Source organism: Stereum hirsutum (assembly GCF_000264905.1).
Source record: "Stereum hirsutum FP-91666 SS1 unplaced genomic scaffold STEHIscaffold_5, whole genome shotgun sequence".
In the NCBI taxonomy this organism is placed as follows: Eukaryota; Fungi; Basidiomycota; class Agaricomycetes; order Russulales; family Stereaceae; genus Stereum; species Stereum hirsutum.
Window position 1 is genome coordinate 2,654,880 of NW_006763135.1, and position 23,689 is coordinate 2,678,568.

Here is a 23,689-nt window from a genome sequence, read left to right on the forward strand (position 1 = left end):
ATAAGATGAAGATGGCAATCGGCGAAGCCACAAAGCCCACCGTAATACTTGAAGCACTCCATCTCCCGAGGACATAGACTCTCTCATTGCCCGCCTCATTGGCTAATACTACACGAATATTGAAGGCAAATACCAGTAAAAAATCATGGCAACAACAGAACCCGAATCAACCGCACCCGAGAAGCAGGCCACTCCACCTCTCCAAATCCTCTACTGTGGCGGTGAGTTCCTCACTCCCGCATTCCCCTCGTTTCCGTATCTCAACCACACTGCAAGGGAAGATTTCTCATTGAAACCATTTCTGATTGCAAACTTATCATTATCCAGTATGCACTTTCCCGCCTGAATACTGCGAGTTCGGCTCGAGCTTCACGCGGTGTAAAGAATGGTTGGAGAGCGAACACCCCGATCTGTATCAGAAGTACTATTCCGACGGTGCGTCTCATATAATGTTTTTCTCTATACATTATGATGATACCTGATCCTTCTTGCTTTTCACCGTTGCTGGTTTATAGAGGCCCTGCAGTCTAAGCTCGGGACCTTGAGTCTGGAAGCACAGAGTAAGCTTGAGAAGGATACGGCTAAGAAGGAAGCGAAAGCAGAGGCAAAGGCGGATGCGGCTAAGAAGAAGAAGATGGTATGCCGCCTAATTCTCTCCTGCATTCTTGACGTCTCGATCGCTGATAACTGCGCGGAATATGACAGGCTTCCCAAGTACGTTCAGATCGTTGTCCGCTGTCACCCTCCACTTTATTCATTCTCTGGTGTCCGGATATATAGGTGCAAATCAAGCGCATAGAACGGAATAAACGAAAATACGTAACCGCTGTTCATGGACTCGAAGCCTTCGGTTTGTGTCCATGGTATATTCCAGCTCATTCCGACCAGCTGACCCCATACGGCGGTGCATAGACGTAGATCTGAAGAAGGCCTCGAAATTATTCGCCCAACGCTTCGCAACCGGTGCATCCGTAACGAAGAACGCAGCAGGGTTTGACGAGATCGTCGTTCAAGGCGATGTCTCGCAAGAAATCTACGACATGATAGAGGAGGCGGGCGAGGGTGGCGAAGGTGGCGGGAAGGGCAAGAAGGGACTGGACGTTTTGAAGGGCGTTTTGATCGACAACGTCGATATCATCGAGGAGAAAAAGAAGAAAGGCGGAGAGTAATTGCACGGTGCTCGTATGGCCTGAGGAAGTGACTTGCTCAACGGTGTATGATGATCGTGAAGATGATTTGGTTGATCACATTGTATACAGACTGCGTGGCATGAATGTCTTGTATTAGTGAAGGACAAATATATGTGTCTAGGCTACAATGTATGCTCGATGTATGGTATGATGGTTGTTTGACAATGGATAAATAGTGGGTGGTAGTGCTACAGTGAGATGATCAACCTACGAGAAATGTGTTAGGAATACAGTTTGGATGCGAGATAAATAATGTGTGATGGGCCGTGGCCAGGGTATATGTGCGGAGACTGGGGACGATGATGAAAGCGAAACGAAAAGCCTCTCGGATGACTAGCAAACCGAGATGAAGAATTCGAAGGAACACAGGGGTGGAATCGACGGATAGAGGATGATTCAGTGGCGAGAGGGTATGTAGTTCAGGTCCACTTGCCACATGTCGCCACACTTGTTGTTCATGGAGATAATCCATAAATCCTGGACCATAATCCCATCCCTGTCTTTCGCGATTTTCCACTGAGCGTGCTGGGCCTGAACCGTGTGCTTGCACGCTCTCTAATAGACAGAAGCCCCAAGCATGAGCGTGACCGTCCAGAGAAGATACCGGTTATGGAAGACAATATATATACCTGGAAGAAGGTCGTAATCGCTTCCACAATTGCAATGATGATGTCCATCCTGGTTGCAGGTCCGCCCTTTGGAGAAATGACATCGATGGGAAAGACGGTGTTGCAGTCAGGGTAACCGGGCCACTGTGGCGTACCCAGAAGTCGAGGAAATGAGCATTTGATTTTGTTTAGAAGACAAGATAAGAACACATACCGATAGATGGAGTGAAATTTTAGAGCAGCCGGGAAGAGGGCAGTCAAAGTTGTTATGAAGAAACTGTCCGAAGTGTGCGTGACCTCTGTAGGCCAGTTCGGCCGCGTTGACACCAAGACTCGGTCCGCGAGAAGTCGTCGTATGGAAGATAACAGAAGGGAAGCGAGGGGGTATGCCGCCTTCAAGGCAGTTGTGACTGGTAAGCTGGACCTGGGGGACGAGGTTGAGAGGGGGGGCCATCGAAAGTGAACGGTACTAGTCGGCGAGGACAAAGAAAACACTGAAAAATAATACGATTAGACGGACACCCGAGTGATGTAGGAAGATAAAGGGATTTACGAAGAACGTGAAATGTGGAGGCAAAACTGTGAGTTACAAGAGACAATTGCGAGAGACGAGTTCGTAACACCAGAGCAATTGAGTGGACGATGAGAGGCCATGTCGCCCACCAGCTCGCTTTTAAGCAAGATAAAAGACTAGGGCAACAACAGGGGCAAAAGTGGGCAAAAGGGCAAAGGAGCTGGAGAACTATTATGCCATTGTAGGTCCAACAAAGAGAAGGTGTCTCGAGGCGGGGAGCGTGCCATAGAAAGGCAGCAATCGAGTGCCACTCGACCATGCGATACTCGCATTTTGCAGGAGCGCCTTTGAGGTAGACGCGGCAAGGACGTGTTGTTAAATCACAAAGATACAAGGAAGAATTAGGCAAGAGCAAAGGGTACTAAACAAACAAAGATAGTAGGACGGCATGAACCGCCGGTGCCCACTTCCTTCATTTCCGTTACAGGACGACAAAGCAAGACACGAGGCAGAACCCCAAAGGCGATCATAGCAACGAGGCGCAAGAAAGCAACCAGCTAGTGGTTGAATTATGTAGTGATGGAGGTGTCGAACTTTTGTTCATCTGAAGAAGAGAGCGAGCATCGAGCAAGCGGCCCGGGGCGTAGACGACCGCCGAAGCTTGAAGTTTTGTTGCAAAGCGCAGCCCAGAGATCACATTCGCAAGGGTAGTAAAACTAGGAGGCCGCAGATAGCAATTTTGATTTTCACGGTCTAGACACGAGAGATTCTGGCGATGAGTACCAGGCAAGCAGAGAGGGTCGCAAATCAAGACGCGTTGAACGTTTGCCGCAGAATCCGGAACGGAAATTGCCGTTAGGCGCCCGTGTGTCAACGGTTCGATGTGGCGGTGAAGATCTCTCATTATTCTCACGTCATAGATACTCCATCGAGGAACAGAGGCGGCAGCTGCAGCTAATGCCTGAAAGTATGGTGTGTCGGTCTGTATATACGAACACAGACGTCTACAAAAATACACGGTATGGATCGAAATACTGCCGTGCCAGGTTTCAACATGTTAGGGCTTGAAGGCAATCCAAGCCTCGTTCAAAGTCCCGAATACCCCGTTAGCGATCATCCTCTGCTCTAGAGTCGTATTGTTGACGTTTAACTGTTTTATAGATCAGTATATGCTCTATGCGCACGGAATTATGGGGCTCACCTTGTCAGGATGTAGTTTCGCGATAGCCTTCGTGTATCTGATCTTCACTTGATTCGGAGTGACGAGCTCAGCCATCCCAACTTTCTGCCAACCCAGTTCAGGCCAGAGCACGGAGTCCAAACTTGCGATGAGGGCACGCAAATTGGTCTCCTTGCCATTCTTCCACGTACCCAGACGCGCATCGATAGCATCCTTCATTTCGTGCCGTGCTTGATCTTCCGCTTCCGCCGCTTCGTTTGCCTGCTTCAGTCTGTTCAATGCCTCGGATGGTGGGGTAGGGCCACGACGAGGCGCAGGTCTCTTCGGAGTTGGTTTCGGCTTCACGACTCGAGGCGTGCTTGCCGAGGGGCCTGCGCTGATAGATCCTTCGCCCGATGCTTGGGCGGCAGCGACCATCTTGCGACACCGGCTCGCCCCAGTCACAGCATCGTGCCGCATTTTGCCCGCGAAGTCGAGGGCAACAATGGCTTCCCAGTCCTGGCGAGCAAGATCCCATTTCTCCTTCCCCTCGTATGCTTCCGCGCGTCGCTTCCGTGCCTTCACGAGAGCATCAGCAAGATCGACACTGGCGCCTTCTTCCTCCTTCGCCACCTTAGCTTCTCGTGAGGGATGATACGAGGGGCCTATGATCCTGATGACGGTCGCACAGTCATCAATGGTCCCGGATGTGTCACCAGTCTTGAGGCGGGTGAGCGCACGATTATTGAGTAGCGGAATCTGCAGAAGATGCGAATCGGGGAGTTGGGATAGAGCTGCCGAGTATGCTGTTTCGGCTTCTGCATATCGTCCAAGTTTGAACATTTCTGTACCCGACGCTTTGTGTCTGTTGGATGCTGATATTGCAGAAGGCGTGGCCGGAATCGTCTGCCGTCGAGACAGCGCCACAGGAGATGAACGTCGGGGGGCGGGCGCTGCGACTGGAGTGGAAGTAGGGGTTGAAGACGCAGATGGTCCTCCTCGGGAGGCTCCACCTCTTCGAAAAGGCGAAACATACGCCTTTGGCGCATCATCGCTAAAGAGGTCTGCTGTCTTGACTTCGGGTCGAGACGCTGCCTCGGGCTTGGCTCGCGCGCGCTGAGATGGTCTAGGGGGGAGAACCTCGTCGTCGTCCCGAAAGGTAGATGGTTCTCCGTGCGGTGCTCTATCATGCGCATTCTCATCCCTTTCCCTCTCTATGGCTTCTTGCATCCATCGCGGTCTACCGTCTGTCTGTCCACGCGAATTCAACGAGGACGTAGATCGTGAAGCCGTTGCGCGTTCTTCGTAAGCCTTCTGTACCTTCTCCTTTCCTTGGTTGAACAGAGCGTTCGCGCGATTGAAGACGCTCAAACCGATGATATTAGCTTGGGCGAGTAACTTATCAGCTTGCTGTTGATAGTTCACTTCTTGACCGGGCGGTGGCGACGTAGGTGACTCCCGTGATGGTCGTGAGCGTGTACGAGGGTCGCGGCGGGCGGGTCTATCTCCAGCATCGTCGTCCTGGAATTGCTCGTCCGGTCTCGGACGTGATCGATCTTGTCCATTGGATGGCGGGCGCTTTAGAGGAGAAGGTGATCCAGCACCATTCGACAGGAGAGTCTCCAAAGCTGCCTGGACATCAACCCCCGTTTCTGTGGCGGCAAGTGCCACACGAGCTTGCTGAGGGGTGAAGCCCATCTCGACAATCTGTCCGATGATATGCGGCGGAGGCGACGATGCTCTGCCCTGCTTGCCGTTCGGTGGGGTAGGTCGGGCCTGTACGGATCATTTTATTACTTGTTCATGAGAATCGCATTTGACAGACTTACGGGTGGAGATGTACTCGACCTCAAAGAATCCGCTGGTCGTGCCAAATTACCAAGAATATCATCCTCATCTTGTGAATCCTCATCTAGAAGGCCTTGTTCTCGGTCGCCGAAATCGAAATCGCCCGGTGAATTCGTCCGAGACGGCACCTTGGGTTTTCGTCGTGGTCCGGAAGACGAAGCGGCAGCGTTGTGCGAGTCTGACGCAAAAGATTCCAACTCCCAGAGGGAACCGGGCTGCGAAGGGGCGTTTTCTTTGCGTTGTTTCTCCGAAGGCAGAGAGGCGAAGTCACCAAGACCCCAGTCATCATCATGATCGAGAGTGGAAGCGGAGGCGCTGGGGGGAGGTTTCGAGCTCGGCAGTAACGCGGGTGCAGCGGACGACTGAGAGGAACCGAACAACCAGCCATCATCCGGCGGTTGTGGTGAAGAATGTTGGGAGGCTTGTGGACTGAAGGAAGAGTTATTCGCTAGTGAATCTAGGCCAGCCCAAGCTGCCGACTGCTGCCTGACCGTCTGATGCTGCTTCTGGAGGGTCTCCTGTCTCTGCTTCTCAGCTCTGGAAGCGCGCTCGGCGATGCTGAGTTTGGCATTGTCAGAGGCATTGGACAAAGAACCAGATAACAGACTGCTAAATGCGTCACCACCGGAGGAAGTCGATATAGGTGATTTAGCGGCGGATCGTTGAACTGTCTGAGTAGTGGAAGGTGTGGTAGCGCGAGGGCTGGAGCCTGCAGGCGATGAAGAGGCCAACATAGAGAAGGCATCGTACTGTGGGCGATGTCCAGCGTTATTTGAAGGAAAATTGGTGTTCACTTTGGAGCCTGAGGTTTTGGGAGGTGCTGCAGGCTTGCTCGGCGCGGATGAATTCCATAGTTCGGCGAAAGAATCGGACATGGTTAGGATCTCGTCCAGTCTGCGAAGGCTGCTGTTCCACAAAAACGGCTAATTAGCTATGCGACAGGCATAGAGACAAGAGACACCGACGAACGCGAGTTCAACCTAGGTTCAAAGATATGGTTTCAGTTGAGGTTTGTACGTGCGCAATCGCAAGATGTGGCCGGGATACCGGGCGCAATACGACGGAGGAATCCACGTTATGGGTGGGCCCTAACCCTATCTTAGGTGTGGCCGGAATTGTAACACAAGCACTTCATTCGCAAACCCTATCATCTACTTCGGTACGGGGTGAACTCAGTCTAACTCCTCAGCGCGGGCCTCTAATCTTGTGCTCCGCAGTGTAGTCGCAGGAAGGAGAAGAAAGTTGTATCTGGCCTATGGTTGTCTTGGCTAACTATGCGCTCTCTTGTCGTCGTATGGTCTACGCCAAAATAATCAACTCGTCGCGTGCCTTCTCTGCCTCTCGTGCACTTTCACAGAAGCCGTACTATGTCACCAGCCCTATTTTCTACCCGAACGCTGGTAAGAAATTACACTGTGGCGAGTGCTGCTGTCGCTGATCAGATTGCTTCACTTGCAGCTCCTCATATAGGACATCTGTGGGCATATTTCTCGCCGCACCTCTTGCAAACACTAACGACTGGGCTACTTCCGTGCCATCCAGTTATACACTTGTGACTGCGGATATATTTGCACGACAAGCCAGACTACGCCGACCTGAGACTCCTGCATATTTTCTCGCTGGCACTGACGAACATGGCTTCAAGATCCAGAAAGCTGCACTCGCTCGAGACTTAGACCCCGCCGCATTCTGTGACGAGCTGAGCGCTCATTTTCGTGTCTGTCTTACTCCACGGCATGCTTCCGACATCCACTGACTTGCGCTTGGTAAAGAAACTAGCAGAGCGGACCAATACCTCACATACTCGATTTGTGCGTACTACGGAGCAAGACCACCAGACTGCCGTCGAACATGTCTGGGTAAGTGTTTACCTACTAATCAATCCGTATTGCCCCTCTTAAGTTAACCTCACCGACTGATTATATACGCAATTCAGAGAGAACTCGACGCGAAAGGTCTGATCTACAAAGGAAGTCATCAAGGCTGGTACTCCATCTCCGACGAGTGCTTTTATCCTGAATCTCAAGTCACGCGAAAAAAGGCACCGTATACCATGGGCAAGCAACAGTCATTTGTCTCAATAGAGACCGGCTCCGCTGTCGAATGGATGGAAGAGGAGAATTATATGTTCCGCCTGTCCGCGTTTCAAGATTCGCTTTTGGAACGGTACAAGAGCGACCCATTGTCCATATACCCTCCTACCCAGCATGCCGACGTGATTGATATGCTTTCTCAACCTCTTGAAGATCTATCCATCTCACGGCCCCGAGCACGACTGCACTGGGGTATACCTGTGCCAACGGACCCAACGCATACGATCTACGTCTGGTTTGATGCACTCACCGTCTATCTGACTGGTGCTGGCTTTCCTGGGATCAAGTCCCAAGCAAATCCCTCCCAATTCGGTTGGCCACCCGATCTGCAAGTGATTGGGAAGGATATTCTCCGGTGAGACGCTGCGCAAAGGTTCCCCGCATCGCTCCCTTATTCAAGTTTTTCAGGTTTCACGCAATATATTTCCCTGCCATGCTCCAGGCCCTAGGGCTGCCCTTGCCGAAGCAGATTCTTTCTCACGCACATTGGACAGTAAACAGGCAGAAGATGTCGAAGTCCATCGGCAATGTTGCCGATCCGTTCAAAGCCATGGATGAACTGGGTGTAGATCTGGTCAGGTACTATCTTGCCCGTGTAGGTGGTCGCTTCAAGGATGACGTCGGTACGCTGCGAGATGAACTTTTGATCTTCTTGCTTCCGCCCTGTGGGTGTACGCTGACGGCTGTGATTCTTAGATTGGTCGCAGGAACAGCTCGAGAAACATGCTTTCGAGCTGCAATCTTTACTTGGGAATTTCTACCTTCGTGTCACCTCAAAAGCGATCCAAAAGCGACTGTCCCCAGATTGCCATGCACGGTTCTCAGTACTGATCGATGAGTCTGCGAAAGTACCCGCTTTGCACGAGGCTGTGACCTCCTTGCAAAGTCTCTCACAACGAGTCGATGAAAACCTGCAGCTTCTTCAAGTCTCCGACGCTCTAGACGCTATCGTTCAACAACTCTTGATGGTACGTCACTTCCTTTATACTTCGGAACTAATTCGGTAGACTCATGTCCAACATTCACAGGTCAACCAGATGCTGACCGTTACCCAACCCTGGTCAAAAGAGACTACCTCGGAGCTTACTGAACAGGTTTACGCCGTCTCTATCGAGACGCTACGGATATGCGGTTTATTACTCCAGCCATTTATCCCTTCCAAGAGTGAAGAACTCCTCGATGCTCTGGCTGTGCCGAAGAACATGCGGACTTGGAACCAGGCTCAGCTTGGAGGTGGATCAGTGGGTGATGTGCAGAGGGGCGTCCGTTTGTTTACCCTTCCATCCAAATCCTCACCTGCAAGCGGATCATAATCGGGCCTGCACGTTTCCTACACGATCTCTGGTAATGGGCGTGCTAGATGGAAAAGCGACGGAACTCATGGCGACCTTCGAGAGCCTCCAGATCGATGTAATAATCTGAAGTTGAGATTACCATACATATCCGTTATCTCCGTACATGACCACATTGACAGCCTAAGGAAAACTAAGACCTCTAGCTTGGCTGTTGGTCTGGGAAATTGAACACGAACAGCGACTGTCACATGCACAACGTGATATCGATCCTGAAAGTTGAGGGCGAAATAATATTGGATCGTTGCGTGCTCCAATCATAGACGAGCGGCTCTTGGATTCGCGGACCTTAACTTTATGTTCGAACGGCCGAATTAGGCAAGTACACCACGCGACGATGACACGGTGCGCTTGGAGGTCAGCGAACATGGGGCTTTCTCTGCTTTGCCGGCGTCGCTCACGCGCCACTTCACTCTTCCTCTTATATCCTCTGCTTGATTCGATTTTGCCAACGCCCCGCTCCCCACCCCCGCACCCCAGCTTTCCCCACGCAGTCCTTCCTCAGAAACTTGCAATTGAGCTCAATCCAGTATGAGGGTCCCGAAAGCGAGAAGTATTGACGTTGTATTCGATGGCAGGGTCTTTATTGGCAAGTGAGTGGTCGGCGACGTCGAGGTTGTTCTATATAAGTGACGCGTTTCTTCGTGTCCATAGTCTCCTTTCCGCAACTAGCTTGAGTGTACACCCAGAGCTGGGCATTACACATATCCTCTCCGTCTGCCCCGACTTTTCGTCACCAACTCGAAACCACATGACCATTGGTGTTCAGGACACAGAGTATGACGACCTTCTCATCCACTTACCCAATGCATGTCAGTTCATTCAGGCTGCTTTGGATGAAGGTGGTAAGGTGCTTGTACACTGTGTCATGGGTGTATCCCGAAGTGCAACCGTTATTTGTGCTTTCTGTGAGTATTCTTTGGATGTGGTAACGCAGAGCGGCTCTCAATCGTGGCATCTCATTTTTTTTCCATCAGTGATGCAGTCTCGCCATATGTCGGTACATGAGGCACTATGCTATCTTCGGCAGCGTACGCGAGTTTTCACTCTTTTAGAATGGGTGTCACCTCTTAGTACTCTTTCTCCAAGGGCGCCCACGGGTCCAACCCAACTATGGGTTCATGAAGCAACTACATGCATTCGCAGCCTGTTCATATGCACCTACGCCAAATAACCCGGCATATCGAGCATGGAAGCGGAGACAGCGCCAGGACATTACTGCCTTCTCAAACAGTGTTAGTGACACTGTCCCGATTCTCCAGGAGACGCTATATCTCAGCAGGTACGTGCTCCGATGCGTGGATTTATGCGGCCATGGTAGTTACTGTCTCAAATTTTTAGTGAATTTCCTAACGACCATGATCGTGCGTCCTGCGTGGTCGCATACCTTGGGCTAACCCATTTCATCACCCTCGGCTCCACTGAGCAAATACCCCCGTCACTCAATGTTAAGAATCGTCACCTCGATATACCCAAGTGCGGCCCAGAGGGACTCCTCCTTAATCTTCCCGACACCTGCAGACATATACAAGAAGCCATCGACTGTGACGGGCGGGTCCTCGTCTACTGTCTTGCGGAAAGTAATGCAGCCATCGTAGTAGGCGCCTATCGTAAGCCCTCCCCTATTTTGACTGCTCGGTTGCTGACCTCGACTACCTCTCAAGTAATGTGGAGCCAGAACATATCTTCCGTCCACGCCCTCAAGCTAATTCATGACGGTCTGGTCGCCTGTTCTCTCCGACATCCCTACGTCTACTTACCCCTCTGACGCACCAGCTCTACCACTCTTCAACTGCACTGACAAATTTGCAAAGTGCCTAGAAGTCTTCCAGACTTGCCAACATTCGCCCAGACTCGACCATCCGGCCGTTCAAGCATGGTTTGCTGAGCTTGGCGGATCATTTTCCGCCCTCACCTCTGCTTTCACGTCTGCAGCTAACACGATCAATTCGGCAGCATCCAACTCGGGTAGGACGCAGAAGATAACTGGTCAGGAACGGGAGAAGGTGGCATTGAGTGGTGTTGGAAGAAGGACGCGGGTCGAAGTTATGAGCATCGTAGGGCAGAGCTAGCGGAGAGCTTTCATGAGTTTTCATACGACATGTCCCTCCTTTTCCTTGTGTTCTTGCGCCTTTGGTGGATCTGGCGCTCATTCTGCTCCTCCGAGACAGTGTCCGTATCATTTACCCATTCGTGACTGTTGTCCCGCAGGCTGCTATGTTTTGGCTTGAGAGTTCCTTCATTTATACCGTCATTCTCTAATATACCTCTTCTTAATACATCCACTCATATTCGCAGTCCTCGATCTAGTACTTCTGCTCCTCGTTTATCCCCAACTGAAGCGCTGATCTGCATGAGTGAGGCAACTACGTGCACAAAGAGTCAGAGAAGAAAAGAACAAACCTTGTGGCACTCACGGCCCGGTCGCCCCGATCCCCCCGCGACATTATTCATATCGTTGCCTCACTCCAAGCAAACGACCAACGGTGTCTGGGTACGTGACATGTTGGCTTGTTCAGAATCTGACGTCTCACAGCTCACATGGATGCAAAACCTTTGTACAGATACGTAGTCGCCCTTTAGCCCCAAATCTTGCGTGCCTCGGGCGGTACACTCATACCGACGTGGCGAGCCTCCTTCGAAACTCCGCGTCTTGGTGTCTCAATTCATTGCAAGGAACGTGCTTGTTCACCATGTTCTACGCTGCGACTCAAAACCGCTCGTTCCTAAGTTTGAGCCGTCGATGTCCTGTGGCCTTCCGGTCAAAGTTCAACCTTACTCGACCCTCAGGGCGACTGACCTGCAAAGCTTCACATACATCTTTGCTCTCGTCATATCAGCCATTTCCTCGTCTGGCGCACCCACGTTTACACTCGTCTTTGTCGATAAACGAAGAAACTTTGGACTCAATTCATGAGTCTGAAGAAGAAGGTTACGATTTCGGGTCGTATTCTGTCATTTTACCACCAGAACCCTTCGTGTTCGGTGTGGGCCACATCAGAGCACGATCCGTGCCGAGTCATATATCGCTGCCGCCCTATGTGGCCTCTCTTCCATTGCCTCAGCGACGCGCGGGTGTAGATGAACGACCGTTTGATGGGGATCCCTATACCGGAGATGGACGAATAGAATTGGGGAGCGAAGCAGAAAGTCGTCTACGGACAGCGGCTAAGCTCGCGAAGAAAACGCTCGAGTTCGCTGGCTCGCTTGTGAATGTAGGTTCGACTACATATAATCCTATCCTGGTCCCTTCTGATGACCATCTTTTCAACAGGTTGGAGTCACTACTGAGGCTATTGATAATTCCGTACATGACTTTATCGTGTCGAACGGTGCATACCCGTCTCCTCTCCTGTACTCCGGCTTCCCCAAAGCCTGCTGCACGAGTGTCAATAACGTTATTGTTCATGGGATTCCAGACGAGTACGATTGCATCCGCATGATCCGCAGCGTTGTTCCGAAGAGAAGTTGAAGTCTTGTATTCTAGCCGCCCGCTTGAAGATGGCGATATTGTGAACATCGATATCACCGTCTACCTGAATGGCTATCATGGTGACACGTCGCGAACCTTCACAGTCGGAGAAGTCGTATGTATGGTTTCTATAGGTCATTACTTTGAGGATATTGATTCATGTTCCTAGGATGAGCAGGGACGGAGTCTTATACGTGCTACAGAAGACGCACTCTCGGCCGGTATCAGTGCTTGTGGCCCAGGTCGTCCATTCAAAGCTATTGGAAGTGCAATTCACAGTGTGGTCGCCGAAAAGCCGTACTCTATCTCGCTGGAATGGACCGGCCATGGAATTGGCTCTGTTTTCCATCGGCCCCCATGGGTTCTTCATCACAGTAGGCTTTTCTCCGATGACGTCTGATTCGTCTCACTTGCTGATCCACTCATTCCAGGGAACGACGAGCCCGGTATTATGCAGCCCGGACATTGCTTTACGATTGAAGTGAGTGCGGCGTTCCTATTTTCAGGAGCCTTTAAGGTCTTATCCTGAATATCTCGTGTCTGTGCAGCCGTGTCTGATTCAAGGATCGAATCCGCGTGGTTGGATATTCCCAGATGGCTGGACAGCTTCCACAGAGGTATGTTCCCTTATATTTCGATTGCAAACTTCTGTTCGCATTCTTTCTACTCTTTGTTCACCATTCCTCATATACATATATTGCGTTCTTTCACAGAACTGTGCACGGAGCGCGCAGATGGAGCATATGGTCCTCATCACAGAAGACGGCGCCGATGTTCTTACTGGATGATGTCTCGAATCACGCACAACGACTCACGAACCTTTTAGAATGAAGAAGGTTTTTGGATCGGGTGTGAAAGGATATAATCTATGGATGAAACTCACGACAACATGAAATGCGTTAATCCCGAACGTACCAGCGCCAAGAGCAGTGGCGAAACTAGGCTCATGGATGTAAAAGCAAAGCCTTTACGTTTCGTGGTCGTCTCCTATCTGCCAATTGTTCGAAGAGAACGCCTTCTGTCGTGGATCATCAGAAATCAGGTTCTGTGATAGCCAACGGTAGTGTTTACCACTGGCCACGGTGTTGGCAAGTCACTTATAAGGTCCTCCGCTATGCGGCGTGGCGCGTGTGTGATTTATGGATCACGAGGCTGAGATTAATGTATATCTATCTTATGGATATCGAAAGCTGCCAAAACAAAATGACTTCTAGTTTATATTTTGCGGTATATTGAACGATGTCTTTTCTGGAACGACCGTCCTCAGGATGAATCGGCGTTACTCCTTGAAGTTGCAAATGTTTGCTGGAGCCGGGAAGTTGTCCTCGGTCTCTGCCGAGGATTTAGGTAACTGGTGCCACGCTTACTGCTGCTCAGCCAGCGGAACTCGTCAACTTGAAGTTGACCTCGACTAAATGTCGACGATGGGGAACGCAGACATCATCCCATTCTTTCCGTATCAACTATTCTTCCTCTACATTGAGCCCATATCTGCGTTGGCGGGGGCGTACTATGCCGCATATCGCCCCTCTGACTATTTACACGATCTGGTAGCATCCACGAACAAGATTGCGGCCTCCGGGACAACAACCAACATCCCAATCCTCATGACATTGTTCCAGCTCTCCAATCTTTACGTTCTATTTGCTCTCAACGAACATCTCGTCCTATCATCTACCACCTCTGTCAAAACATGGAAGCGCGTCCTGTTCTGCCTCCTGGTCGCCGATTTCGGACATTTAGCGACCATGGCGCCAGCAGGTGCAGAAATATTCTGGAACGTTGCGTCTTGGAACGCGATGGCATGGGGCAGTGTGGGATTTGTATACCTGGGAGCCACCATGCGACTCTGCTTCCTGGCAGACATAGGGTTTAAGGGGGCTGAGGTACCCGTAGTTCGGCAAGAGAGTTCGTCCATCGACGCGAAGAAAGACCAATGAAGACACAAACACCGTTGTGCGGACAGTTGTACGTGTATCCCCCTTTTATTCAGTACCTTGGATGCGCCTAATCTTGTTGCAGTAATCTTTTGAAGGGAATCTGCTTGTATTTTCGGTGAAGCGCTTCTTGAGCGGTAGCGACATCCTGCCTTGACATGGTTATGAAGTGACACTTTTGTTCCTTGATCTGGCGATGCATGTAGGCTGTGCTTCTCCTGATTCTCTCTGTGGATTGGATCCAGTGCGGTTCAGTTGGATTTGTTGATTTCGCGGAAGGGGTTGAGGCATGGTCGCTAACGCGTCGGAATGCTATTGAGGGTGCTGATTTGGACATAACAATTTATGGAGAGAGTTGGAAGAGATTATATTTATATCATTGGTACAGTCTTAGTTCTCTAGAGCTTGAATAGACGCGTAACTGACTCGAGTGAACGGGCTACAGTCGATCTTGATACACCCCTCTCTGTCCAATCTCTGCTCAACAATGCGCCCACCTCTCGAATGCCCAGACTGAGAGATAATCTCTCCCTCTATTGATGTGATACCCCTGGCACTGCTTCTTTCGACTCGTCTTGCTGTCCTTGAATCACGGATATCGACCGCGAGGAGCAGCTTATGCTTGTGATCCTCCAACAACAGCAAGCTAGGAGAAACTGGATGGTATCCTTGCACAGCGCATTGGCTCCGCTCTGGTCTAGGCTGTGTTCGTCTGTTTGACTGCTACTTGCTAATCAGGAAATACGACATCCTGACTTGATAGACGAAGTGGGATTGTTGCCGGATCCGAGAACGTGGGAAGGGACACACACCGGGTTTCAGCGTGGCGCCAGTCTTGCATCTCTCCGAATCAGTCAGTGAATTGTTGATCTACGGTTTGTCCACACCCGGAATGTAAGTTGGCCGAGAAGTTGCGATCGTTCACCGTTTGTTCACTGTGATACTTCACGGTGGTGCGTCTCCCGCCTCATATAAAGCGATGTCCGAGCACACGAACGCCCCGCCGGGCACCTCTTCCTCTTCTCTCCCTCCTCCTCCATACCGCCGTGTATTAGCGACCCCTCGTTTCCTTCCCGCCGCCCTCGACGACCCCTCCACCCTCCCGCCACTCTTTCAAGTCCCCCACGCGTCTTACTCTCGCCACCATGTACTCCGCTGTTACCTTCCTCCTCAACCACATGGGCGCCGTCGCTCTCTCCCTCCTATCTATCTACTTCGTGATTCACGCCGGATACCAACTCTTCTTCTCCCCGCTCAGCAACATTCCTGGCCCTCGGCTTGCGGCCATCTCCGACCTTTGGCTCACTACCCACGTCCTCCGCCTCCAGCAATGCAAGATTATCCACCAACTTTTCGAAACTTACGGCCCCGTCGTGCGCATCGGACCTAACAAGGTCGTATTCAAGGACCTCACCACCTCCAAGAGCGTCTACGCAGTCCACCGCTTTGACAAGAGCCCCTACTACAAGAGCCTTCTAACGTACGATTGTCGTTGTCTTCAACATCAAACAATAATTCGCTGACATCATGATGATTTACAGGAATGATAACGACCATGCGTATGAATACTTTTATTGTCTGCCCATTCACTGTTTGTCTCACGAGTAATATTTCCTAGGATGACCACTTTACCTCACGGACCTCATGCCGCCCGCAAGAAGAGCTATGCTCCTCACTATACCCTTGGCAGTCTCTCAACTTTTCAACCCGACATGCATCATTTCACCTTGCAGCTCATGGACGTACGTATTTTATTTTACTTATGTCAGGAGAATTCAGTAGCTAAGCTGTCTCACAGATCCTCAACGGGTTCCAGGGTTCAAAGTCCTTGGACTGCTTGGTTCTCTTCCGTCAGCTGATGGTGGATGTTATCTCTGTCTCTTCCTTTGGTCACCGGTACGGAGCCCTCAGTCGATGGGCGCCTGATGCCCAAGACCCCCTCTCTGTTGCTATCGGCGACTTTCCTAAGCGCGGCATTTTGGTTAGTCTCAGACTTAACCTTGCTCCCACTCCCTCTCTAACGTCGTTCAACAGCGCAGCGCGGTCCCCACGTGGGCTTGGAACCTAGTTTGCCGCATTCCCAACGAGCGTTGGCGTTTGTTGTGCGACTCGGATAAGATCATGGCTCAGGTCTGTATCTTGTTCACTGTTCATCACTTTACTGCAAGTCTGACACCTAGCTCGTAGTTTGTCAGCGCTAGAGTGTACGAGACCAGTCAGCAGATGACCGCCGGGAAGCTCGAGCCTTCTGAGCAGATCACGTTGGCCCAGCGTCTCCTCCAATTTCGCCAGCCAGCTACCGGTGAGGTCATGTCTAACCAGGACGCCATCTCTGAGCACATGGGTCACATGTTCGTTCATTATTTGTCTCTCTCTCGAAGGTGACTGAGGATCTGACTGTTTTACTTTATCTTGCACAGGATTGCTGGATCTGACACTACTTCGACAACCTTGTCATACCTATGCTGGGAGCTTACTCGCCGTCCCGACATCGTCAAGAGGCTCCAGGCAGAGATCGACGTGGTCATGCCGGATGGGACGGTGCTTCCGGACTTCACTGCGCTGCAAAGCTTGCCCTATCTCCACGGGTTTATCCAAGAAGGTCAGCCTCTATAGCATGTCACTAAATCGGTTCCAAATCTGACGATGCCCATGTAGGGCTCCGCGTATACGGTGCTGCTCCTAGTCTCCTCGAGCGTGTTGTACCTTCCTCGACATCCAAGAACAGCGTCTTCTCCGAGGCATACGACTTGATGGGCTTCGCCCTACCTCCTGGAACGGTCGTCGGTACTCAAGGCTGGTCGATGAATCGTGATCCAGCTGTCTTCCCGTCGCCCGAGACCTTCCTTCCCGAGCGTTGGTTAAACGAGTGCTCCAGCCCCGAGCAGATCAACATGATGAACCAGTACCTGATGCCCTTCGGAACTGGTGCTCGTATCTGTGGCGGTCGCAACCTCGCTCAGATCATGATGAGGTTCGTTATGGTGGCTATGGTTCGCAATTTTACCATCACCGCCCCTCTCGAGACGAACGAGAAGAGCATGGAGATGAAGGATAGCTTCGTACGTCGTATCTCCTCTTACGAAATACGGACAGTATACTGACATTCTCTGTCCCTCAGGTTATCTTCCCTGCCTCAATGAACTGCAAGCTTGTCTTCAACCCCCGCGATTAATTCTCTCGGATCGAATATTGTTCGCTACCAAAATTGCAGCTTCTCTGGCTTTCTCGAATCCCCGTCGCTTTCCTCTTGCACTTCTGCGTCTGCCTCTTTGCATGTTTTGACGAACCAATTCTTGCCCGATGAACTCCTCGTACAACCATCCCTGTGTCCTCGTCCTCGTCTGCGCTACGTTACGCTCTTCTAATCTTCGCGATGCCGCTGCCCGTTGCCCTGCCTTCGCAGAGCCACAAAAACATATACCTTATCATCACTCTTTTTTGCTCCTCCGTGAGCAACGTGGTACCTTTTAATCTTGCTATTGGCGCGCTACCCTTTGGCTGGAATGGATTCGGACACCCCCGCTTTACTGTACAAATCGAATAATACTTTCGTGGCTGGTCATCTCGGACATCGCAGTGTACTCCGTGTCCTTGTGAGACGATATATGGTGACTTCTTGGATGAGACGCGCCCTGCATGTATGACTATTCGATTATATTGTACTTTTACTTAAACACTATGGTCTGTAAACGAAGTAGACTGTTTCAAGATTATCGTTTGACGACTGAAGGGATAATAGGAATTGATGTCCAAGATCGGGTGTATGCAAAACAAAATAGGCACTAATATCCAAGATAGAGTGAGTATTATGCAGAGCAAAGATAGCTTATGGCAGAGCAAACGACGGGAAAACAAGATGAATGCGGAAGAATAAATCGGATGTTCGCTCAGCTGTCGATACGTCCCCATCCCGCATGGTATCGCACCCAGTCCCTAAGGTGTTTCCGTCTACAGTGATCTTCTAGAGATTTCGGCGGGGTACTGTGGGCGAAGAAAACTGGGTCCTGACGTTCTCTGAAGTAGCGCACGAGTGCCACCGGGGACCTTCAATGTCAGAAGTGAAAACGCTACGATTCACCAATATTGATATACTCACGCGCAGAGGAGGCACACAACTGTTGGTTGACCGTCTTTATTCAAGTCCATGATCGAATGGGTAAAGAACGTGCCGATGAGACCGGAGGACATCGACTCGGAGTCCGTGGAGAAACCCTCCGATGAGACGGTTTCAGGTGTCAAGAGGGCCTTGATATCCTCTCCAAATGGTCTCGAACAGCGGTAGGAGGTGAAGTCGATGACAACCGGACTGATAGGTGTGACGGGTGATGCTGTCGTGGCGGGCGAGGTTGATCGTTCCGGGCTGTCACGTTCGTGTCCGTTAGATTCGGGTGACGGCGGTGGGCTTGACAGTCTATCAGACGGAGCGACATTCGCGGTAGTTATGAGGTCGGTGGATGGCCCGTCGACAAGAGGTGCACTGGTTTCGGGAGTTGGACGAGGTGGCAAGGTGGGTAGTAGTGGTTCGGGTGGCGGTGGCGGCGACCTGGGTGGCATCGTGGGCGGCAACGATGGAGGCAGGATTTGCTCTTGAACATCATGGGCGTTAATTGGCGTGTCGATGTCTTCCATAGGGGATGCATATTCATTGTTTTCAAAATTTATTTGCAAATGATTCTGCTTTCGACAGTGTGTTCAACGATTGGTACTAAGACGATGACCAGTCAGGAAGCTTACCTGCTCAATGGAGTAATCGAGTGTTGGCAGATTACTATGGCTATAACTGTCTAAATCCATCCACTCAGGATAGAAAAGGTCCTGTGATAGTATAGTGTAAATACCGTGAAGACAGCTGTTTCGAAGTCCAGGTACAATTTTGGTGCAGACTGACCTCAGATAGATTTAGAGGAGCAGAATTCGTGTCCGGAGGACCATATTGACCATCTATACATTGCATGTTCGGTGAATACGAGATGTCACAGAGAGAAGAAAGTTTACAGCATGACATACCAAGAAACGTCGCCAAATCCTCCGTTTCTGATTCAATCCCCAGTCCAGCATGGCTCAGACCCTGGCTGTCCAAGCTCATCTCGCTCAGACTTTGACCGTCAAAGCTCGTCTCGCTCAGGGTCGCACTCGCACTCGCACCACTCAGACTCCCTTCCGAATTATCATAACTTGAACTAACTGCGTTATGCCTAGATTCCTGAACCCTCATCGTCCCGAGTTCCACGGCCATCCTCGCATAATTCGCCTGCAAAGCCGCATTCTCGTCCATCAGCTGCTTTATACGCCGCTCGTGCTCTTGTAATTTTGCCGCGATATCGACCGGTCCTGACGCCATTGGATTATGATTGACATTGAAGTGTGCGTTCGTTTGGTTAGAGTATTGAAAACTGGGAGCATGGTTACCACTGCAGTGCGTATTGGTGGCGTTCTGTGCGCTGACGGGATTGGCGAGGAAGTTGTTGGTGAACGGCTCCATCAGCATGTTGTTGCCAGGGAACATGCTTGCAGGACGTAAGAGGACCGGTGTCAAATGGATATAAAAAGATGCTACTATAGACTCGGAGGTAGTTGTGAGTAAGAGGATCGAAAAGGTATGGGCAAGCGACTATGTAGTCACCCTAGAACAGTGCTAGGCGCTGTCTCAGGCTCGCGACGAACGAAGTCGGTTTCACAAGATTGAAGAAAAGCAGAATAACTCCCGCACTGCGGGATTCTCCTCTGTGAAGAGCTGTAAGTTGTGTGTGTACAGAAGCAAGAGTAGTCTGCACGCACCGCGACGGTGAACTGAGATGTACGGTGAACTTCAAGTTGCGGTGAACTTTACCGTGGCTCCGCCCGTGCCTCGGAGCATGCCGCACCAGTGCCATTGGACGCGAAACCTCCGGCCAAACTCCGCGAAGCGGACAACAGGTCGAATGAAACCAAAGGTTGACGTGTTCAGGCGTACAGTAACAAGTGGTGAATAAATACGGTAGTGCATGATACAAAGGACATAACAATGCTGAGATAATTCAAGTCATGCTCCGAAGGTCAAAAGTAATGGGAGCGAAGATGCTGGAAAGTTATAGGAATGAATACAAAGGGAGAAGATAGTGCGATCCGGATACATGAAGAGAGTAGCAAATATAACTACGAAGAGATGACACGGGTGTGAGTGACATACCCCTCGGTCGTCCTATCATGTGATGGCCCATGACTCCCACCACCGCGCGACCCCGACATAGTAAGCATGTTCGCGTTCACCTCCACAACTGGCACGTATCCCAAGAACCTCCCAGTGTGTCTTCTCTCGCTGTCATCATACGATGGAACGCATTCTCCGGCTCCATACGGTGGAGGAGGTGGGTAGTTTGACTCGCTGATGCGGTTGACTGGGCTACGCTCATTTCGCTCTCGGGTTCTGCATTCGTCCCATAGTGTGGCACCGATAGGATCGCGATGGAGCTCTCGTGCAAGCTGGTCGATGTCCATGGTGGGTCCGTTGGATTCATTGGCTGTGTGTTGTTGTTGACGACGATGATACTGATCGTAGAGGGCGTGTGTTATCGAGTAGATTACGACGAGTGCGATTAGGCCACCGATGACGGCGAAGGCGATGATAGGGCCATACTGATTGCCTGCTCGGGGATGGATGGTGGGATGCCGCAGGACAGAACGAGGGAATATGGAGAGTGTGGAAAGAACGGTTGGTGTCGATGAAGTGGTATTGGCTGAGGAGAGGGACGAATCACTGGATGTGTCGCTTTGAAAAGTGTCCAATGGCAGGGATGCGGCATATCTGTAGCACGGTATAAATACAGGTGGCCGTTTATAAACCGGACATGACGTACCGTGTAAAGGCTAATACCAAGGCTAATTTGGGTGCGGAAAACCGACGCATTGTGGACGTTTAGATAGGGAGTGCCGGGGAAGTTGATGCTGTCTTGATAGTACTAATGGCGTACGGCAGGGTTGAGGGAGGAAAGAGATCGCTTTCTACCGTACTCCATAGGGAGGAACATATACTAGCATTGATCGCGGACGTATCAGACTTTCTATCCTGTTCTGTCATGTTGTATATGTCACAACGAGGGAGAAAATTGCAAGACAAGTCGTCGAAGAGATGTTGCCGAGTAGGTCTCAGTGTGGCGCTACCCGAGACAATTCAGGGATCGAGAAAGCGAAAACAGAGACCGCATGACTTAGACTCTTCCACAAGCATTGAGACGAGCTGCTAAAGAGCATCAAGGTTCAAGAATAACCTGAAAGTGTGAACAGCGGGAAGCATAGTATCCGAGAGCTGCGAAACCTCGTGAAATTCGGCATTGGTGAAGGCGCCGGCCAGTATAATGGAAGTTAAGATCAGACAGGCCGGTCATGAAAAGAGTCTGCGACACTAACTTTCGAGGCGCGCAAGTCTGTGATGGGGATGGATATATAGTGTACGGGCTTAGCAAGCGGCCGTTAGAGGTGATGGCGGTTTGTACGAGCGCGAGGGCCACAAATGGAGCTTACTCAAGGATTATGCAGCGAGGCCGAAAGGGGAAATAAGGTCGCATGAGGCGCGCGAGGTGGTCCGAATTCGGGGCTGGACGGAGACAAGGCCGATGGCGCAGGCGGCTGAGATGTTTTGCGAACGGCCGTGTGGAACGGCGATGGACTCATCATCATTTGACCTGCTTATTTATCTCGCTCGTCCATACCCCCCATAATCACCCCCTCCATTTCTCCCACATCCTCAACCATCATGCCGTCCCACGACCACTTCGCCGCTCACAATGGCTGCTCGTGCGCAGACCACGACGGCAGCGCGCTCGAGCAGGATCTCGCCCTACTCGATGTGCTCAGCGGACCTGCATTGCCGACCGTCAAGCATCGACTCTCGAGACGAGATGCCGTCCTAGACCCTTTACTGTTGGCCGCTGCTGCAATGTCTGGTCCACACATCACTCGCAATCACTACCACCACGATTTCTTCCCCGGCGTCGCACTTCCTACGACCAAAGGTTCGTACGACTGGACCAAGTGGGTGGGTGAGGATGCGAGTGCTCGGGATGATATCAAGAAGTCGACGTATCGAAGTCGGCAGGCTCCTCGCAGAGTTCGCCTTCAAGCAGAGGGAAAGGAGACCGACCGTTCGGAAGCTCGGTCGCAGACCGGCGAAGCCATTTCATCGCCCACATCTATCCCTCCTTCGAAAGAGACAATTCATTCATCTCCTCATCCCACATCTACCACACAACCACTCTTATCCTCACCATCCATCTCCGATCCTTCGAATGGTGTGCGGGTGAAATGTATGGCTCGAACCCGCATACCTACGCCACACGGTCTTGCCTTCCTCCATCTCTACCACAACAACGTCGACTCGAAGGAACATTTAGCCATCGTCGTCGACCCAGCTCAACTATCTGATGATGGTGCCTCTTCATCAGCCACACAGCCCATCCGTAGCGCTTCGCTGGATGCTGTATGGAGTGACACAGAAACCGACATGGATCGCATCACTCGCGGCGCTTACGTTGGCCGACTCTCTGCCACTTCCCAAAACGTTTCATCCCCTCTGAGCAAAAGCAATTACACCCCTCATCCCACTTCGGACCGTATTCCAGCACCCTTAGTTCGAATTCACTCGGAGTGTTTTACCGGAGAGACCATTGGTAGCATGCGCTGCGATTGTGGCGAACAGCTCGATGAGGCTATACGCCTGATGTCGCAGCCAGTTCTCCTGCCACCAGCAGTCCCTCACGGCCACAGAGAAACCATCCCTGGACGCGGAGTTGTCGTGTATATGAGACAGGAGGGGCGTGGCATTGGACTTTTGTCGAAGATTCGGGCGTATAACCTGCAGGACCTCGGACACGACACCGTCGCTGCGAACTTGATGTTGGGCCATGGAGCTGACGAGCGTCGGTACGACGTCGCTATCGCGATTTTGCGGGACTTGGGTTTGGGCTCGGAGGCGGGTGAGGGTGTGAAGTTGTTGACGAACAATCCGGACAAGGTCCATGCGATGGAGAAGGAGGGTTTGAAGATCGTTGAGAGGGTGCCGATGGTTCCGCGAAGCTGGAGGAAGAAGGAACGGTTGGCGGCACCTCATGTCGTCGGTTTGGACGGAGAGGCTGACGATGATGAGGTGGAAAGGATTCCCGGTGCGACTATGGTGGGAGGACATGCGGTTCATGGAGATGATCTCGAAAAGTACCTACGGACGAAGGTATTGCGGATGGGCCACATGCTCCCTTTGCATTAACAGAGATTTTCGGACTCGTAATTAATATACTTATATCTGGATATTCTGCGCCTCGGATCACTAGATATCACTGCTCGTTTGTTGTATTGGAAGCATGTAGCGGAATCCCTGCTCTATGTTTGAAAAGGAAGGTGCTTTATTCGTGAGACCAAAGCTCGCACGTGCCGGAGATGGAGTGCCACTGCCACGTTCCAGGCGCCCTCTTTCCGAGCTTTCGCGACTCTGGCGAGCAAACATACTGTTCGTCTGCCACGACGCCGGCGACGAGCTCCTCT

At 51.3% G+C, this 23,689-nt stretch overlaps 10 protein-coding genes across 10 annotated transcripts; 7 read left to right on the top strand and 3 right to left on the bottom strand.

Moving 5' to 3' along the window:
* Positions 1–81: 81 nt before the first annotated feature.
* STEHIDRAFT_95953 (density-regulated protein DRP1) lies at positions 82–1,366 on the top strand. Its single transcript, XM_007303105.1, has 6 exons — positions 82–221; positions 328–435; positions 516–637; positions 706–714; positions 781–850; positions 913–1,366. Exons 1-6 carry the CDS (start codon positions 146–148, stop codon positions 1,167–1,169), a joined length of 642 nt encoding a protein of 213 aa, XP_007303167.1. The 5' UTR covers positions 82–145; the 3' UTR covers positions 1,170–1,366.
* A 220-nt stretch (positions 1,367–1,586) lies between these two features.
* Positions 1,587–2,252, bottom strand: STEHIDRAFT_155975 (uncharacterized protein; the record flags this gene model as incomplete). Its single annotated transcript, XM_007303106.1, has 3 exons — positions 1,587–1,745; positions 1,820–1,942; positions 2,013–2,252. The coding sequence occupies 3 exons, from the start codon at positions 2,250–2,252 to the stop codon at positions 1,587–1,589; spliced, it is 522 nt and encodes a 173-aa protein (XP_007303168.1).
* A 1,037-nt stretch (positions 2,253–3,289) lies between these two features.
* STEHIDRAFT_95957 (uncharacterized protein) lies at positions 3,290–6,351 on the bottom strand. The gene is made up of 4 exons (XM_007303107.1): positions 6,289–6,351; positions 5,301–6,225; positions 3,514–5,247; positions 3,290–3,462 (listed from the first exon to the last, which is right to left on the bottom strand). Exons 2-4 carry the CDS (start codon positions 6,192–6,194, stop codon positions 3,370–3,372), a joined length of 2,721 nt encoding a protein of 906 aa, XP_007303169.1. The 5' UTR covers positions 6,195–6,225; positions 6,289–6,351; the 3' UTR covers positions 3,290–3,369.
* A 262-nt stretch (positions 6,352–6,613) lies between these two features.
* Positions 6,614–8,725, top strand: STEHIDRAFT_55385 (uncharacterized protein; the record flags this gene model as incomplete). Its single annotated transcript, XM_007302328.1, has 8 exons — positions 6,614–6,719; positions 6,778–6,796; positions 6,862–7,036; positions 7,092–7,178; positions 7,256–7,767; positions 7,821–8,097; positions 8,252–8,380; positions 8,441–8,725. The coding sequence occupies 8 exons, from the start codon at positions 6,614–6,616 to the stop codon at positions 8,723–8,725; spliced, it is 1,590 nt and encodes a 529-aa protein (XP_007302390.1).
* Positions 8,726–9,295: 570 nt separating this feature from the next.
* STEHIDRAFT_55102 (phosphatases II) lies at positions 9,296–10,161 on the top strand (the record flags this gene model as incomplete). Its single annotated transcript, XM_007302309.1, has 4 exons — positions 9,296–9,357; positions 9,419–9,672; positions 9,742–9,795; positions 9,854–10,161. The coding sequence occupies 4 exons, from the start codon at positions 9,296–9,298 to the stop codon at positions 10,159–10,161; spliced, it is 678 nt and encodes a 225-aa protein (XP_007302371.1).
* Positions 10,162–11,351: 1,190 nt separating this feature from the next.
* Positions 11,352–13,139, top strand: STEHIDRAFT_120765 (methionine aminopeptidase). Its single transcript, XM_007303108.1, has 7 exons — positions 11,352–11,979; positions 12,039–12,187; positions 12,252–12,351; positions 12,406–12,610; positions 12,668–12,717; positions 12,785–12,853; positions 12,950–13,139. Exons 1-7 carry the CDS (start codon positions 11,458–11,460, stop codon positions 13,022–13,024), a joined length of 1,170 nt encoding a protein of 389 aa, XP_007303170.1. The 5' UTR covers positions 11,352–11,457; the 3' UTR covers positions 13,025–13,139.
* Positions 13,140–13,626: 487 nt separating this feature from the next.
* STEHIDRAFT_120766 (uncharacterized protein) lies at positions 13,627–14,677 on the top strand. Its single transcript, XM_007303109.1, has 3 exons — positions 13,627–14,204; positions 14,259–14,555; positions 14,619–14,677. Exon 1 carries the CDS (start codon positions 13,652–13,654, stop codon positions 14,174–14,176), a length of 525 nt encoding a protein of 174 aa, XP_007303171.1. The 5' UTR covers positions 13,627–13,651; the 3' UTR covers positions 14,177–14,204; positions 14,259–14,555; positions 14,619–14,677.
* Positions 14,678–15,318: 641 nt separating this feature from the next.
* STEHIDRAFT_155979 (cytochrome P450) lies at positions 15,319–17,348 on the top strand (the record flags this gene model as incomplete). The annotated part of the gene is made up of 9 exons (XM_007303110.1): positions 15,319–15,653; positions 15,715–15,732; positions 15,792–15,915; positions 15,972–16,154; positions 16,208–16,303; positions 16,361–16,524; positions 16,594–16,775; positions 16,832–17,235; positions 17,295–17,348. 9 exons carry the CDS (start codon positions 15,319–15,321, stop codon positions 17,346–17,348), a joined length of 1,560 nt encoding a protein of 519 aa, XP_007303172.1.
* A 2,787-nt stretch (positions 17,349–20,135) lies between these two features.
* On the bottom strand, positions 20,136–21,506 carry STEHIDRAFT_120767 (uncharacterized protein). The gene is made up of 2 exons (XM_007303111.1): positions 21,013–21,506; positions 20,136–20,960 (listed from the first exon to the last, which is right to left on the bottom strand). The coding sequence occupies exons 1-2, from the start codon at positions 21,060–21,062 to the stop codon at positions 20,312–20,314; spliced, it is 699 nt and encodes a 232-aa protein (XP_007303173.1). The 5' UTR covers positions 21,063–21,506; the 3' UTR covers positions 20,136–20,311.
* Positions 21,507–21,883: 377 nt separating this feature from the next.
* STEHIDRAFT_95968 (cyclohydrolase) lies at positions 21,884–23,414 on the top strand (the record flags this gene model as incomplete). The annotated part of the gene is made up of 2 exons (XM_007303112.1): positions 21,884–23,264; positions 23,298–23,414. The coding sequence occupies exons 1-2, from the start codon at positions 21,909–21,911 to the stop codon at positions 23,412–23,414; spliced, it is 1,473 nt and encodes a 490-aa protein (XP_007303174.1). The 5' UTR covers positions 21,884–21,908.
* Positions 23,415–23,689: the final 275 nt, after the last annotated feature.

Coding starts and splice junctions, on each gene's coding strand:
- STEHIDRAFT_95953 (XM_007303105.1), top strand. CDS start 146: ATGGCAACAACAGAACCCGAATCAACCGCACCCGAGAAGCAGGCCACT. Junction 222..327: donor CCAAATCCTCTACTGTGGCG/GTGAGTTCCTCA, acceptor ATCATTATCCAG/TATGCACTTTCCCGCCTGAA. Junction 436..515: donor TCAGAAGTACTATTCCGACG/GTGCGTCTCATA, acceptor GCTGGTTTATAG/AGGCCCTGCAGTCTAAGCTC.
- STEHIDRAFT_120766 (XM_007303109.1), top strand. CDS start 13,652: ATGTCGACGATGGGGAACGCAGACATCATCCCATTCTTTCCGTATCAA.
- STEHIDRAFT_120767 (XM_007303111.1), bottom strand. CDS start 21,062: ATGCGTCGGTTTTCCGCACCCAAATTAGCCTTGGTATTAGCCTTTACA. Junction 20,961..21,012: donor TTGGTATTAGCCTTTACACG/GTACGTCATGTC, acceptor ACCGTGCTACAG/ATATGCCGCATCCCTGCCAT.
- STEHIDRAFT_120765 (XM_007303108.1), top strand. CDS start 11,458: ATGTTCTACGCTGCGACTCAAAACCGCTCGTTCCTAAGTTTGAGCCGT. Junction 12,188..12,251: donor GTTCATGGGATTCCAGACGA/GTACGATTGCAT, acceptor CTTGTATTCTAG/CCGCCCGCTTGAAGATGGCG. Junction 12,352..12,405: donor CCTTCACAGTCGGAGAAGTC/GTATGTATGGTT, acceptor TCATGTTCCTAG/GATGAGCAGGGACGGAGTCT.
- STEHIDRAFT_95957 (XM_007303107.1), bottom strand. CDS start 6,194: ATGTCCGATTCTTTCGCCGAACTATGGAATTCATCCGCGCCGAGCAAG. Junction 5,248..5,300: donor GGTCGAGTACATCTCCACCC/GTAAGTCTGTCA, acceptor TGATCCGTACAG/GCCCGACCTACCCCACCGAA. Junction 3,463..3,513: donor CGAAACTACATCCTGACAAG/GTGAGCCCCATA, acceptor TCTATAAAACAG/TTAAACGTCAACAATACGAC.